Source organism: Neoarius graeffei, chromosome 7 (genome assembly GCF_027579695.1).
Source record: "Neoarius graeffei isolate fNeoGra1 chromosome 7, fNeoGra1.pri, whole genome shotgun sequence".
NCBI classification, from domain to species: Eukaryota; Metazoa; Chordata; class Actinopteri; order Siluriformes; family Ariidae; genus Neoarius; species Neoarius graeffei.
The window spans coordinates 22,068,942-22,085,784 of NC_083575.1; the positions used below are offsets into that span (position 1 = coordinate 22,068,942).

Here is a 16,843-nt window from a genome sequence, read left to right on the forward strand (position 1 = left end):
ATTTTATCTGGTAAATATTGCATCAACGAATGTGCCAAAGCCTGCTACCTTATTCGAAATAGAAGACTTTTTTTTTAGTTCCAATTTATAAAACAACTGTTTGTGCTTTGTCTCCTTGGTACCATATTGTACGTTTTTATATAAATTTTTTTAATGACTTTTAGTTGATGTCTCAACTCTTTTTGAGTGGTCCCTAACACTTTATTTTTGTCAAAGGGAGGGGGGTAATTTGACTGAATTTTGTATTTGTATATCTCTGTATTGTATTTTCATTGTGTGTTGTGGAGTGACACCGGAATAAAGTATATCTATCTATCATTGTCTTTGGCAGATCAAACTTCAACTGCTGCAGGAAGTACATCCTCTGCTGTGCTTTCTTGGTGAGAGCAGGTATTCATCTCCTACTTGAGATCCTGAGTGATTGTAGTGCCCAGGAAGCGGAAATACTCCACAGAGGTTCAAACAAGGTGATGGGGGAGGGTGTGGCAGAGCTCCTCCAGAAGTCTACAAATCAATCATCTCCACTGTCTTTAGAGCATTGAACTCCAAGTTGTTCTGCCTGCACCAGGACACCAGATGATCAATCTCCCACCTATAGGCAGATTCATCCTCATCATAGATGGGTCCAATGAGGGTGGTGTCATCTGCAAACTTTAAGAGCTTGACAGACTGATAACTGGAGGCGCAACTGTTGGTATACAGGGAGAAGAGCAGAGGAGAAAAGGACGCAGCCTTGGGGGTGGGGGGGGGGGGGGGGGGGGAGGATCTGGTGCTGATGGTCTGGGAGTCAGAAACATGTTTCCCTAGCTTCACGTGCTGCTTCCTATCAGACAGGAAGTCAGTCAGTGATCCACCTGCAGGTGGAATCAGGCACGCTCAGCTGGGAGAGCTTGTTCTGCAGAACAGCAGAGATGATAGTGTTGATGGCGATACTGAAATCCACAAACAGGATCCTAGCATATTATGTTCCTGGGGAGTCCAGGTTCTGGAGGATGAAATGAAAAGCCATGTTGACAGCATTGTCTGCAGATCTTTTGGGTCTGTAGTCAGACTGCATGGGGTCCAGGAGGGTCAGTGATGGTTTTAAGGTGGTAAAGCACAAGGCGTTCGAAGGATTTCATAACCACAGAAGTCAAGGCAATGGGTCTATAGTCATTTAATCCTGTGATCCTTGGCTTTTTCAGGACAGGGATAATGGTGGAGGCCTTGAAGCAGGCTGGCACATGGTATGTCTCCAGTGAGGTGTTGATGTCTGAGCACTGGAGACAGTTGATCAGCACAGTCCTTTAGGGTAAATGGGAAGACTGAGTCAGGACCTGCTGCTTTGAGGGGGTTCAGCTTCGGCTTGTTGGAGTCCCTCTCCAGAATGGAGAGAGTTGAGGCTGTGGTGGTGGGTGGCTGGGCCTCCAGGGCAAGAGGTTATAGAGAGGTCCTGGCAGCAGTAGAGGTGGGGGTGGTGGGCTGGAGCTGGAGTGTGGAGTCACAGGGGATGTTATCAGGACAGTCCCATTGTCTTTCAAAGTAACAGTACAACTCATTCAGTTGGGTGGCCTGAATGAGTTGCACCTGCACTTGCAAGTGATTAACAGAGTGGGGGGATGAAGGTTTATAGTTAGTGATTTATTTGAGCCCTTTCCAGACAGACGTAGAGTCATTCAGTGCGTTTACATGCACAGAGAAAATCGAATTTCTGCCGTTGCTCGACTGAAATCAAAGTTCTAAATGCCATGGAAACACCTTAGCTTGGCTGAAATCGAACCGAACTGGATTTCTCGTAATCAAGCTACGCGACCTAGATTATGCGATTGTAGCCGAGCTACTTAGTGCATGTAAACCCTATCGAGCTACGTAGTCGAGCTACTTACTTCAGCACTGCCCCTTCCGGAAGTGATGAGTGATGAGACCACAAGCGGGAAACACAACAGCCTCGGTCGGCATGACAACAGTAGTAGAAACATGCACTTGTGGAGCAATGAGGAGATAGAGTTCATACTCATTCAGCTTAAGGAGTTGAATATATACATCTCGATGTTGCTGTCCTCGTCGTCGTTGTTCTTGTGAACATGGAACTGCTAACTTTGTTTATACTCTTGAATAGCTCTTCATGATGACAACCGGAAGTGTACCAACACGATGGGGCGTGTAGCGCCACCTGTGGCTCGGGTGCACAATGTACCTCACACAATAGCTCAATTTCCTTGTGTGCATGTAGGATTGGATTTCTCTGGCACCCCTGCTGGGACCCTTAGCTCGATTACCGACAGTAGCTCGATTTGGATGTGCATGTAAACGCACTGACTGGCTGTGAACTGGTGTTGGAGTTTCTCAGAGCACAGTCGTTTAGTTTCTCTCTGTGACTACGTTTACATGCACGTCCAAATCGAGCTGCTGTTGGTAATCGAGCAAAGGGTCCCAGCAGGGGTGCCAGAGAAATCCAATCCTACATGCACAAGTGAAATCGGGCTATTGTGCAAGGTGCATTGTGCACCCGAGCCACACGTGGCGCTACACGCCCCATCATGTTGGTACACTTCCGGTTGTCGTCATGAAGAAGAGCTAAAGTGTTGCCAGATACTGCTGACGTATCCCAGCCCAAAACATGTTCAAATCTGCTAAAATGCACTTAAAACCCCCAATCTGGCAACACTAGCAGTTCCGTGTTCAAGCTGTTAGGCTTGCTCTAACAGACTATGGCTACAAACTGTCCGGCGCAGACCACTGTTTTGTAAGACAACTTATTTTGCACAATAATATTTTTCTAAAGTCCATTTTTTGCTTACAATTTAACTTGTCTTAATAAACACACAAAAAGTTCAGTTGTTTTGTTTTTATTGACATTCTTCAGATGTTGGACATATAAACACACACACACACACACACACACACACACACACACAAATACAATGACTTGTTTATGTACACAATTCACAGCTATGCAACAGCTGTACAGATGTATTTGGTGATACAGTAAGTGAGCTAAATTTTAACAGTGCAAACAATGCCACAAAAAGAAAAGATTCATGCCGTTGTCATGATTCGTTGTCATGCCGACCGAGGCTGTTGTGTTTCCCGCTTGTGGTCTCGTCACTCGTCACTTCCGGAAGTAGCTCGACAACTAGCTCGATAGGGTATACATGCGCAAAATAGCTCGGCAGAAATCGCATAAACTAGGTCGTGTAGCTCGATTCCGAGAAATCAAGTTCGGTTCAATTTCAGCCGAATTAAGGTGTATACATGGCATTTTGAACTTCGATTTCAGTCGAGCAACGGCAGAAATTCGATTCTCTCTATGTGCATGTAAACGTAGTGACTGCCTTGCTAAACCTGTTCCTTGACACTCTAAACCTGTCCCTGTCCCTTCTGAACACTTCTTCCTTTTGCAATCATAGCTGTCTGAGCTTATCTGTGAACCAGGGTTAGAGGTTACCTTTGTTAAAGTCACCGAGGACAATAACCTGGGAGTCTGGGTTCTACGTCTAATTAAATAGACAAGTAATATAATGTATCATGCGGCATTATACTGGACATTATTACAATATTTATTTATGCTTTTCTTCTTCATGTTCAAGCAAACTGCAGCTGAAAACATAAATTCAATCGGAGTAGCCACACGCTCATGGAGATGGTGTGAAATGTGTCTTGCCAAGTGCTACATAGCACAGCACTACTACACTCACTTACACACACAAACAAACACACGCTTATTATATCAAAGCACCAAAAGAGTACGCTTTAGGCTTGTCCAAAGACTTAAACAGCTAAATAAATGAGTGTGTAGGCGAATGTGACTACTCACAACATTACTAGCCAAATCGGCTTGTGAGCTGCGATAACATTAACTGATCAGGTCCAGCTACGAGCCATAGCTGGCTTCAAGTAAAAACTTAGTGTTAGGTCAGTTTTAAGTTGTTGCACTGTTACATTAAATGTTACACGACACTACAAGCAATGTAAAGTGTACTGTTGTATTGATGGTATAGCATCAAGTAACGTAATTTAGAACTCAATGAGTAACTTAGTGTGTGTTAGCGCATAAACATTAACATTTAACTCAATGAAATTAAACTGGCTCACTGGAGTCAGCGCACTTTATGGAAGAATAAAAGGCTAATATGACAGATTACACATTCAACATTGTGATATAGAACCCATTTCTGCAATATGGACCTTACTACAGTGCGCATGTTGCCATGTAATATTCCATATTTGAGCACTCTTCACCCAATGCTCCTGAATTAAGCTCCAGATCTATAGAAATCTCCTTATATGGTAATATTAGTAGCTTAAAACCCTTTGGTGACTGACCCTTTGAAAATGGTTCCTCCAGGAACGATGACGTTTCAGTTGTCAAGACAACGGAAAAACTAAAATACAAAAACAGAAAGATACGTCACAATGCTCTTGTGCACAAAACAAAATGCTCTTGTATTTTAGTTTTTCTGTTGTCTTGACAACTGAAACGTCATCGTTCCTGGAGGAACCATTTTCAAGGAGTCAGTCACCAAAGGGTTAAACAGTAACAACTAGAAGATCCATGCCACTTCATAAGCGTGTTTAGCCTGGCAAGCCAGACTAAATGTGAATATTTAGTCTGGCCTCGATCCGTAGACATTTCCGAAGCGGGTAGGAGGAACAACCCGCTGTCTTTCAAACTGTCTCTGTGCGTCTAGGCCAACGCTCTGACCAATCAGCGCAACAGTGACTGTGACGTAGTCAGAGCGACAGAAAGCAGTGGGGGAGGCCTTGAAAATAAATAATTTTTCAAAATGCGTATTAATTAATAAACAGGTTCTAGATATTAAGAAGTTTGGAGATAATGACCACAAGTTTGGAGTCTGTACCACATACTTAACATACACACTTATTTTTTTCAAATGTTTTTCAAGGGTTTGCTTAAACTGTTTGAGAGTTTTTATTTAGTGGTGTTTGGTGAAATAATTTCCCTTAAATTTAAAATAACGGGAAAATAAGAAACAATCAAAAAGTAATGTTTCAAAGCTGTTTATTAATTCTTCGTACTGCACAAACTAGCCCCATCCTTTTGGCTACGAGCGGAGCCAGCTGGTAGATCAGACTTTTGCCATAGCCGGTCGGCAAAACAGCGAAAACGTCCTTCTTGAAAAGGAATGAGCGGAGAGCCTCTTCCTGCTCATGTTTCAACGCAAACTCCAAGTCTAATTCTTCTAAAACTGATTCCAAAGCGGAGTCAAACGCGTGCTATTCACTAGCCGTAGCCATCTTTCCTGCTGTGCTTTCTCCAGCGTCGCGCAGCCTTGTCGTCGCTCTTGCAAAAGCCCGCCCAAAGAATCCAAACAAAAACCTTGCGTTGTGATTGGCGGGCACGATTTGATGCCCGGAGTGTTTTTGTTTATATGGTGCGAGGCTAGACCCAGTCGCTAGGCAAAAATATTTTTGGCCGCTAGGTGGGTGGGTCTAGTTTACTAGGCTAAAGCGTGTTACTAATCATGCTCATGCTAATGATGAGTATTCGCTAATTGCTCTTTCCTGGTTGGGACTGTGGTGGATCCATACGGAGCTAAATCACAGACTTTGCCACTGAAAGAAAACAAAATTGGCATTGATTAAAAAAACTAAACTAAAAAAAATAAATAAAACTTTGGTATTGAAATACTTGTGTTGAAATTAACTTTAGATACTAAAGAGTTCCACTGAGCTTTGGGACAGTCACTAAAATAATCCAAGCTTCCAATAAACAAATTTGATCCTTTTTGATCATGACATTTGTAACCTTATTATTTATGCTAATTTTGATGGGAATTTTTTTGTTGTTGTTTACTCTGATGTGACAGTAGTTTCTTTGTTTCTTCATGTCAGTCTTTTTCAGTACAGGTTTGGAGGGAAGGGTCATGAAAAGTGTTCTTGCATCCTATTTCAACGATAAAACATCATGGGAAAGTAGCCTACAATGTCCTTAAGTTCATGCGAACACAGTCACAGGACAGGAGAGTTAACTTTATCTGACTGAGCCTACCAACAGGGCATCTACTAAATGGCACAAACTTTATACCACCCCGGTTTATTTGGAGACAAAAAAAAAAGACATACTTGTGGTTTGGGTCACCTATCCCAGGGGTGCGTTGGTGAAATTTAAATATAGATGATTGCACACAAAGCTGTTTTCGAAAAATCTTTGAACTTGGAGTAGATGTTAGGTCTGGAACAGCAATCACTTAAATCTATTCAAATAAGGCACGTTTTGATCCTTCTCTCCAAACCACTACCATTCCATACCAAAACGGAGACCAAAAAAAAAAAAGCACTAGAAAGGCACTCGTTACAGCTCGGTAGAGTACCCCCACCAAGCCACATAACATCAAAATCACTTGAACTGAGGATAATACTAAAGTTGGACACCAAATTTCATCCATTACTTTGAGTTACGTTGAGAACGAACAAACAAAAAAGTCCTGGATCCACATACAGTACATATCCAGATTTGCATCAAAATTGTTACTGGCCCATGGCCCACTTTTCCTCCAAATTTCATCAAAACCCGTTCACTACTTTTTGAGTTATGTTGGGAACAGACAAACAAAAACAAACAGATGTGAAAACCTCCTCCTCCAACACAGTCGGTAGAAGTAACCACCATCTCATCACCTCTAGCCGCTTTATCCTGTTCTACAGGGTCGCAGGCAAGCTGGAGCCTATCCCAGCTGACTACGGGCGAAAGGTGGGGTACACCCTGGACAAGTCGCCAGGTCATCACAGGGCTGACACATAGACACAGACAACCATTCACACTCACATTCACACCTACGGTCAATTTAGAGTCACCAGTTAACCTAACCTGCATGTCTTTGGACTGTGGGGGAAACCGGAGCACCCGGAGGAAACCCACGCGGACACGGGGAGAACATGCAAACGCCGCACAGAAAGGCCCTCGCCAGCCACGGGGCTCGAACCCAGGACCTTCTTGCTGTGAGGCGACAGCGCTAACCACTACACCACCGTGCCGCCTAAGTAACCATCAATATGAACATAATAAGGTTACAAACAAACATGCTCAAAAATGATCAAATTTGCTGTTTATTGGAAGCTCAGCTTAATTTAATGACTGTCTTATTTCAGTCAAACTCTTTAGTATCCAAGACACAAGTCTTTCAAAACTAATGCCCTTTTTTTTAGTGTAGTGTAGTCCCATCTCATTATCTCTCGCCGCTTTATCCTTCTACAGGGTCGCAGGCAAGCTGGAGCCTATCCCAGCTGACTACGGGCGAAAGGCGGGGTACACCCTGGACAAGTCGCCAGGTCATCACAGGGCTGACACATAGACACAGACAACCATTCACACTCACATTCACACCTACGGTCAATTTAGAGTCACCAGTTAACCTAACCTGCATGTCTTTGGACTGTGGAGGAAACCGGAGCACCCGGAGGAAACCCACGCGGACACGGGGAGAACATGCAAACTCCGCACAGAAAGGCCCTCGCCGGCCACGGGGCTCGAACCTGGACCTTCTTGCTGTGAGGCGACAGCGCTAACCACTACACCACCGTGCCGCCCAAGTAACCATCAATATGAACATAATAAGGTTACAAACAAACATGATGGTCAAAAATGATCAAATTTGTTGTTTATTGGAAGCTCAGCTTAATTTAATGACTGTCTTATTAAACTCTTTAGTATCCAAGACACAGTCTTTCAAAACTAATGCCCTCTTTTTTTAGTGTAGTGTCTCTCCATACAGATCCACAACAATCCCAACCAGGAAAGAACAGCTTTTTTTCTCTTATTATTATTAGAACAGTAAAAAGTCCGCCGGCACGGCAAGAAGGTCCGGGTTCGAGCCCCGTGGCCGGCGAAGGCCTTTCTGTGTGGAGTTTGCATGTTCTCCCCGTGTCCGCGTGGGTTTCCTCCGGGTGCTCCGGTTTCCCCCACAGTCCAAAGACATGCAGGTTAGGTTAACTGGTGACTCTAAATTGAGCGTAGGTGTGAATGTGAGTGTGAATGGTTGTCTGTGTCTATGTGTCAGCCCTGTGATGACCTGCCTGGCGACTTGTCCAGGGTGTACCCCGCCTTTCGCCCGTAGTCAGCTGGGATAGGCTCCAGCTTGCCTGCGACCCTGTAGAAGGATAAAGCGGCTAGAGGTGATGAGATGAGATGAGTAAAAAGTCCAAGCTTATGAAGTAGCAGCTAGTAGCTGTGCATTACCTAGACTCCTAATATTACCATATAAGGAAATATTCGTCCTGTGTAACGGCAGCAGGTCACGTGTTGGTGTAACTGTAACTTTTGATTTCTTCGTTACACACAGCAGCAGCGCACTTTCTCCACAGCAAGTCACGTGACACCAGAGTTCTCTTCAGGAAGAGGGATCTGATTATTATTATTATTTTTTTTTTTTAAATAGCCTGTTTTTGCTAATAAGCCTGGGGTTTTATTACAGATTAGGTTTGAGGTTTAAAATGAACTTTGTACAACAACAACGACAATAATAATATATTTTTTAAATCTGTAACTGAAGTAAATGTTTGTGTTGTGAAGAGAACGCCATCTCTGAAACTCGCATCATCACGTTAACGCCTCATTTCACCGGATCAAAGCCGAGGAGAGAGACAACAACAACAACAACAACAGCTGTTTGTTTTGGTTTGTGCGTCCAGAATCATGAACATACCTCCTGATGGATGGATGGATGGATGGATGTCCTCGAGTCCCTGCTCCTGCTGTTTCAGTGTGTGTGTGTGTGAGAGAGAGAGAGAGAGGGATGTGTGTAAAAGCAGGACAGCTCTAACGCCTCACAGCAGCCTGATGGAACAAAGTCTACACTTCACTGGATGATTTGTAATGGATATAAAACCCAAGACAGTTATATATATATATATATATATATATATATATATATATATATATATATATATATATATATTTTTTTTTTAATAGAGGCGGTCACTTAGACGCAATTTCCGACTCCAACAAAATTTTAATTATACACTGCTTATTATCTCAACACTGAATTAATCAGTCATCCATGAGTTAAACACCACACCACCTGTAGCCTACAGCACACTTCTGTAGTCCACTAACTACCGGAAAACACGGCGTTGTTGAGGACTTTCACAAAGTACAACTTAAAGGGAAAAGATCTACTTTTATAACTTCCTCATCTGTCTGAAGGAGCACTAGCCCTAGTCTCACTCACTATCCACTATGTGGTTTAGGACACGACCCGCGTCTCCTGTCCAGTCACCCGATTCGTCTGGAATCTTTAACTGACCAATCACAGCGCTGCTCTCAGAGAGCCGTGAAAAGGGAGGGGGAACCCGGCGCGTACTGCGCATGCGCAAATCACTGCACGAAGCCACTCATTAACATGTACAGGACTCCTGGGTTCATTAAGTGTTCTGACAACAACAGGTTTAATGTGCCTCATGAAACTCTGAACAAGTGTTTAAGGCAAAAAGAAATAATCGATTTTGGACTGCAACAGGAACCATCTGCAGCTCAACACCTCGAAGACCAAGGAGCTGGTCATTGACTTTGGGAGGTCCAGACCAAAGTCATGACCAGTTCTGGTCGAGGTGGAGGCTGTGGCTGGACAGGACTTGCAACACCAATCACTTAGACAGGAAGGGACAGAGCAGGCTATACTTCCTTAGGAGGGTGCGGTCCTTTAACATCTGTGATGTTCTATCAGTGGTGGAGTGGTTAGCGCTGTCGCCTCACAGCAAGAAGGTCCGGGTTCGAGCCCCGTGGCCGGCGAGGGCCTTTCTGTGCGGAGTTTGCATGGTGTCCGCGTGGGTTTCCTCCACAGTCCAAAGACATGCAGGTTAGGTTAACTGGTGACTCTAAATTGACCGTAGGTGTGAATGTGAGTGTGAATGGTTGTCTGTGTCTATGTGTCAGCCCTGTGATGACCTGGCGACTTGTCCAGGGTGTACCCCGCCTTTTGCCCGTAGTCAGCTGGGATAGGCTCCAGCTTGCCTGCGACCCTGTAGAAGGATAAAGCGGTTAGAGATAATGAGATGAGATGTTCTATCAGTCTGTGGTCGCCAGTGTCCTGTTTTACACCTGGGGGGGCAGCACATCCAAGAAGGACACATCCAGGCTGGACGACTCTCTGGTGATGGTGGCAGAGGTCTATGGACAAACTATTGAACATCATGGACGATTGCCAGTCACCCTCTGCACACCGTCATCAGCAACCAGAGGAGCCTGTTCAGTGACAGAATGCTCCTTCCCAAGTGCAGGACGAACAGACTTAAAAACTCCTTTGTCCCTCACGCCATCAGACTGTACAACTCCTCTCTGGGGGGGAGGAGGGGTAACAGGAGGACAGAGGATGGGAAGGAGCAGTAGCCTAGTCTAACAATAAGCAATACCAGACAATGTGCAATATCTCTCCTGACGCCCCCCTCCTCCCCATATCTTATTCTTTTTATATTTGGATATGTAAATAAGTTATTTAAATTTATCTAGAAGTTTTCTCTATTTCTTTTCTCTGCTTATCTGTAATGATGCTGCTGGAATCTTAATTTCCCTGAGGGAACCCGCCCAAAGGGATCAATAAAGTTTTATCTAATCTAATCTATCATGTTTCAAGTGTTTAATGTAATGATACTACACATTATTCATAAAGTATGTTCATGATTGATATGATGAGCAAAGTAAAAATTGACATGTATAGGGATCACTTTATTTGAAGTCCTGTATGCAAATGAGGCATCGTCTTCTCATTTTGGTCTTTGACAAAACTAAAAGTTTTAAAAATGCATTTTACAGGATTTGAGTCAAGTACATCCTCTACCGGATGATTTCACAAAATACAACCACTACTTAAAAAGTACTAATGGCTTAACATAAATCTAATTTAATGCTAATTAACGTTAAATAATCTAAACAAAATCAGTATAGCTGATCTTTACAAAAAAATTGCTGAAAATGATCTAACACCATTACTAAGCCACATGTGGTGTTTTGCATGGACAAGCAGAAGAGTCACAACTTTTATCCAGAGTAATGTATGAATTAATTAACGAAGGAGACACACACAGACCAAGAAAACCCACTAACGAGAAAAAAAAAAACTGCATATGAAGAAAATCTCAACACAAAGTACAACACAATTCCAAAAAGGTTGGGACGCTGCGTAAAGTGTCAATAAAAACAATATAATGATTTGTAAATCTTATAAACCCATATGTTTTTCACAATAGAATATAGACAATCAAATGTTTAAACTGAGAAAATGTACCATTTTAGGGAAAAAAAAAGGTAATTTTTAATTTGATTGTAGCAACACGCCTCAAATAAGTTGGGACAGGTCCATGTTTACCACTGTGTAGCATCCGCTCTTCTTTTAACAACAATGCTAACCCCCATACTGTAAACGTCTGGGAACTGAGACGACCAATTGCTGGAGTTTTGGGAAAGGAATGTTGTCCCATTCTTGCCCGATATGGGATTTTAGCTGCTCAGCAATCCTGGGTCTTTGTCATATTTTTCGTTTCATGATCTGCCAAATGTTTTCAGTTGGTGAAAGGTCTGGACTGTAGGCAAGCCAGTTCAGCACCTGTACTCTTCTACTACGAAGCCATGCCGTTGTAATAGATACAGTATGGGGGTTAGCATTGTCTTGCTGATATATGCAAGGCCTTCCCAGAAAAAAAAAATAAATAAAATGTCATCTGGATGGGGCATATGTTGCTCTAAAACCTGCATATACCTTTCAGCATTGGTGCCTTTCCAGATGCGCAAGCTGCCCATGCCATAGGCACTAATGCACGCTCCTACCATCAGAGATGCTGACTTTTGAACTGAGCATTGATAAGGCGGCTGGTCCTTCTCTTTAGCCCGGTGGATACAGCATGCACTGTTTCCAAAAAGAATTTAAAATTTCGATTTGTCTGACCACAGAACAGTTTTCAAATTTGCCTCAGTCCATTTTAAACAAGCTTTGGCCCAGAGAAGACGATGGCATTTCTGGATCGTGTTCACATATGGCTTCTTCTTTGCATGTTAGAGCTTGAACCTGCAATTTGTGGATGGCACAGCAAACTGTGTTCATAGACAGTTATTTTTGGAAGTGTTCCTGAGCCCATGCAGTGATTTCCATTACAGAATCATAACCGATTTTAATGCAGTGCCACCCAAGGGCCCAAAGATCATGGGTATCCAATATTGATTTTTGGCCTTGTTTCTTGTGCACAGAGATTTCCCCAGATTCTCAATCTTTTGATATACTGTAGATGAGATATTCAGTCTTTGCAATTTGATGTCAAGGAACATTATTCTGAAATTCTTCCACAATTTGTAGCTGCAGTTTTTCGCAATTGGTGAATCTCTTCCCATCTTAAATTCTGAGACTCCGCCTCTCCAAGATGCTCTTTTTACACCCAATCGGGCTACTGACCTGTTGCCAATTAACCTAATTAGTTGCAAAATGTTGCTCCAGCTGTTTTAGCACCACTTACTTTTCCAGCCTTTTGTTGCCCCATCCCAACTTTTTTGATGTGTTGCTGTCATCAAATACCAAATGAGCATATATTTTTCATGAAATAGCAAATTCTCCCAGTTTAAACATCTATGTTGTCCATGTTCTATTGTGAAAAAAATATGGGTTCATGAGATTTGCAAGTCATTGCATTCTGTTTTTATTTACATTTTACACATCGTCTGAAGTTTTTGGAATTGGGGTTGTAAAACGTGCTCAAGGTTACTCAAGTCATAGTAGTTCAACATTTTGTAATGTAAACTTAACTATTTAAAAGGAATATTTACAGTATGCTTCAACAGTGGAAATAAAACTTAATACCAATTTAGAAATATTTACTTAATTTACATACACACCTCAAAACAGTCTCTAATCGGAAAGAAGAAAATATGCACACCCTGATCCCAGTAACATTGATCTTAAAATTATTAAAATAATTTTGAGAAGCATAAAAATCTTATATACACCCCCCTTAAAATCAACAACCACCCCCCCAAAAAAAAAACATTTGTCTGGAACACTTTTTTTATTCTTTTTTAATCATCTTAATCATTTTGGTCATCAGTTTTCATGCAACAGAAAACACCTTTTACAACATGATGTTCCCCTTCTGCCTCATTTTCCTCTTTGCACTGGGCCACCAATCAGCTCAGGGCACTGCTCCTCCCCCTTAGCGATTCGGTCACACTTACAAAGCAGGTCGTAGTTTATTTTGTCAGTTATAATGCTGTCTTTCTTGTACTGTGGATGCTTGGCAACAAATTCCCTCATCCACTTTGCCATGGTCATCAATTCTCCTGAAGTTAATTAGAAGCATACACAAGACATTAGTTAAAAAGCCCTATAGCAATATTTCAACATCAGCAATGAATAGTATGCAATAGCTAGTGATGTTATTTGGGAAATCTGAAACTAATTCAAGACGCTGCCATTCATAAATCTAGTTTTCCAACTCAAATGAAACTGCTCAACTTCAGTCAGATGAGGTCATTTTAAGGACTGAAGTATAACATTTGACTGTCGTTCTCGCAATGGCCTTTGGAAAACTGAATTAGATATTGGTGTATTGATGTCTTCAAACTCGATCACAAATTCCGACGAACTTATTTTTGTATTAATAAATAATTTGAGATGTCTCAGGGTTCCCACTCTTTTTAAGGAATCATTTTCCAGGACATTTCCAGGAGCTTTTTTTTTAGGTAACTCACGACAGGATTTGGTCATACGGTCATGCACTTTAGTCGCAGGCTTAACACCATTTTAATATGCAGGGACGTAGTGTCTGATATGCTAAATTACATAAAGGCAACATCGATGCAAATTGTATAATGCAGTTCTTTGACCTCTTTTTGTTACGTGCCGTTTTAAACCTTTTTTTTTTATTCCCTTGTTCTCCTGTCATGACAAGCTAGAGCAACCTCAGAGGGTCAAAACTCAAATGTAAATTGCTTATACACGTCTCAGTATAGGCCAACAGGTGGAGACATAGCGCAGCAGATCGAGCTACGATGGAGCTCAGCTGTCCTCATATCTCGACTACGACCAGCGAGCTGTTTCAAACAGAACAATTAAAAAAAGCGAAAAAACAGAAATAAAATTCCAGGACAAGAAAATTTATTTCCAGGACATTTGGCCATTTCTATCAATTTCCAGATCATTTCCATGACTGGAAAACGACGCTCTAAATTTTCAGGTTTTCCAGGACGCATGGGAACCCTGTGTCTGATAGACAAAATATATATATTAAAAAAATTTATATTATATATAAAAAAAAATAAATAGGGGGAAACCCACCCACACATCACATTTAGTGCTCATGTGCTTTTACTATACACCAATCAGCCATAACATTAAAAACACTGACAGGTGAAGTGAATTACATTGATTAATGGGATAGTGGAACCCATCAAGGGGTGCGATATCACACAGCAAGAGAACAGTCAGTTCTTGAAACTGATGTGCTGCAAGCAGGAAAAATGGGAAAGCGCAAGGATCTGAGCTACTGTAGCACAAACTGCTGAAAAAGCAAATGCTGACACCTCTCTGTTTTAGCCAGCATTAACATTTTCAGCAGTTTGTGCTACAGTAGTTCTGTGGGACTGGACCATATGGGCTAGCCTTCGTGCCCCATGTGAAACAATAAGCCTTTGACACCCACGACCCTGTCGCCAGTTCACCGGTTGTCCTTCCTTGGACCACTTTTGGTAGGCATCAACCACTCCATACTGGCAACACCCCACAAGATGTGCCATTTTGGAGATGCTCAAACCCAGTCATCACAATTTGGCCCTTGTCAGAGTCACTCAGATCCTTACACTTGCCAATTTTTCCAGCTTCCAGCACATCATTTTCAAGAACTGACTGTTCTCTTGCTGCCTAATATATCCCACCCCTTGACAGGTGCCATAGTAACAAGAACAATGCAATTCACTTCACCTGTCAGTGGTTTTAATCCTATGGCTGATTGGTGTATAGCAGGGCATACAAGCTGCAATACAATTGTGGTATTTGGCATTTCAAATGTTACCCATTGCATACCTGATGCTCGCTTCTTAATGAGTTTCAGGTAGTTCAAAATGGTGCAGCGTGTGTCTACATCAACCTCCATATTCTCCAAGTAGCAGTTCAGAATTGGTACAAGTCCCTGGAACACTCCCTCCTAAAGACATGTTACAATTAATATTTACCCCACATGCAAAAAGACAAAACGCCACAAATGTTGATTTACCGCTGGACACACCTGCGATGTTTGGTTGAACTGATCTTTTAAAAGGCAAAATATGTTTTTAAGTATCTTTACCTTGCCATTAATGATCGTGTCGATGTTCATCAGAGTGTACTCCTCATGATCCTCATTGACGCCATTTTGGGCGGCTGTGCTGGCTGAGTCAAAGAACGGGTTGCAGCCTTGTGAAGGAAGTGAATTTGGATAAAACAGTACATCAGTATTGATAAGCGGGCATTTTGATTCTCAATTCATATACGTGCAGTCAGCAGGGCTTTGAACCAGAATTTTTTTCCTATTGGTTCGTTCCGAACAGAAACGGAATTTTAACGTTTACGGTTTTGGGTTCCACCATTAAATAGACGTTCCCGAACTGGTTAGAACAAAAAAATTTCGTTCCCGGAACGGTTAATTACGTTCCCTGTCAGCTGTTTAACAAATGGCTATAAAATGATGTCTGTCTCATCCAGCTTAAGCCAAATGTAGGCTAATTCTATTACAACCTTCATTAAATAAGACAAGAAATAATTCAAAACAATTATTATTTCAAATGTTGGTGATTTGGATTCTCAGTATGTCTTCCCATCTACACAAACAGAAAAAGTGCCAAAAATGAAAGATAATTCGTTTAGTGTGTTACCAAAGGCTAGTCAGGCCCTATGCATTGATAGGCTAACAGAGTCATTTAATGTTCGCGAGCCTCTCATTAACGTGGACAAATATATTGATATCGTGTTTGAAATTGACGTTTTTGAATAACGATAGACTGCAATATTTACCTCTTATTTAAGATGTGGAGACGTGATAGTAGTCCACCCTCCCGCTCTCTCCATTCAGTCAGCGAACGTCACACAGGAAGTGAACCCCAGCAGGTCATAGAAACTTGCGCAGGAGAAGAATGACTTTTATTTGTAGGCTACGGAAACTTTGAGGAACGAAATTAAAAACCCGGTATTAACCGGTTACCATTATTTTTAATAAGCGCTTCTGTTCCGGAACATAAAAAATAAAGTTTCTGGTTTCGTTTCTGTTCCATGTGAAATAGAAAAAGTTCCCGGTTTTCGTTCCTTGAACCGGTTCAAAGCCCTGGCAGTCAGTTCAACAAATATGCAAACAACCCATTCTTTACCTTTAAAGATGTCCTTCCTGAAATAAAACAGGCCTTCTTGCACTGCGTTTCGTTTCTGGGCGACCTTCATGTTGTCATCAACCTAAAACGATAGTCATATTTGTGCTTAAATGAAAAACATTGCAGCCATGGTAAGAAAATCATTACCAAAACACCCACCCCCACACACACAAAAAAAACCCCCAAAAAAACACAAACCTTTGACAAGGGAATGAGGAAGTCCAACTTGTAGGAGAGGATCACTCGTGTAAGGAGAACAATGAAGACAACATATGCAGCGTTTTCAAAGTCAGTTAACTGAACCTGTGTGCAAGAGAAATGTTTCCATTAGTAGGCATATCAGATGCTCGCGGGCCATGCTGTGAAAATCATGCATGCAGATGCTCATCTAAGTTTACAAATCTGTCATTGCTTAACTCTTCAATATTTTCTATTGTGAATACCATTATTAAAAAAAAAAAAAAAAAAAACACATAATTTACTTTCCAAACAAATTTCTCTCGTTAAGATCTGTTCAGGACTTGGGGA

The 16,843-nt window shown here is 41.9% G+C and overlaps 2 protein-coding genes across 2 annotated transcripts in view; both read right to left on the minus strand.

The window, feature by feature from the left end:
- elovl5 (ELOVL fatty acid elongase 5) overlaps window positions 1-8,808 on the minus strand; it is a 52,719-nt gene extending 43,911 nt beyond the window's left edge. Inside the window, exon 1 of the mRNA XM_060925404.1 lies at window positions 8,646-8,808. The gene's annotated coding sequence lies outside the window, so the exon portion shown is untranslated. The remainder of the gene's footprint in view (window positions 1-8,645) is intronic.
- A 1,834-nt stretch (window positions 8,809-10,642) lies between these two features.
- gclc (glutamate-cysteine ligase, catalytic subunit) overlaps window positions 10,643-16,843 on the minus strand; it is a 32,153-nt gene continuing 25,952 nt past the window's right edge. Inside the window, exons 12-16 of the mRNA XM_060925405.1 lie at window positions 16,514-16,618; window positions 16,316-16,397; window positions 15,262-15,368; window positions 15,000-15,120; window positions 10,643-13,258 (exon numbers count right to left, since the gene is read on the minus strand). Coding sequence (XP_060781388.1) covers window positions 13,077-13,258; window positions 15,000-15,120; window positions 15,262-15,368; window positions 16,316-16,397; window positions 16,514-16,618 — 597 coding nt within the window. The 3' untranslated portion in view covers window positions 10,643-13,076. The remainder of the gene's footprint in view (window positions 13,259-14,999; window positions 15,121-15,261; window positions 15,369-16,315; window positions 16,398-16,513; window positions 16,619-16,843) is intronic.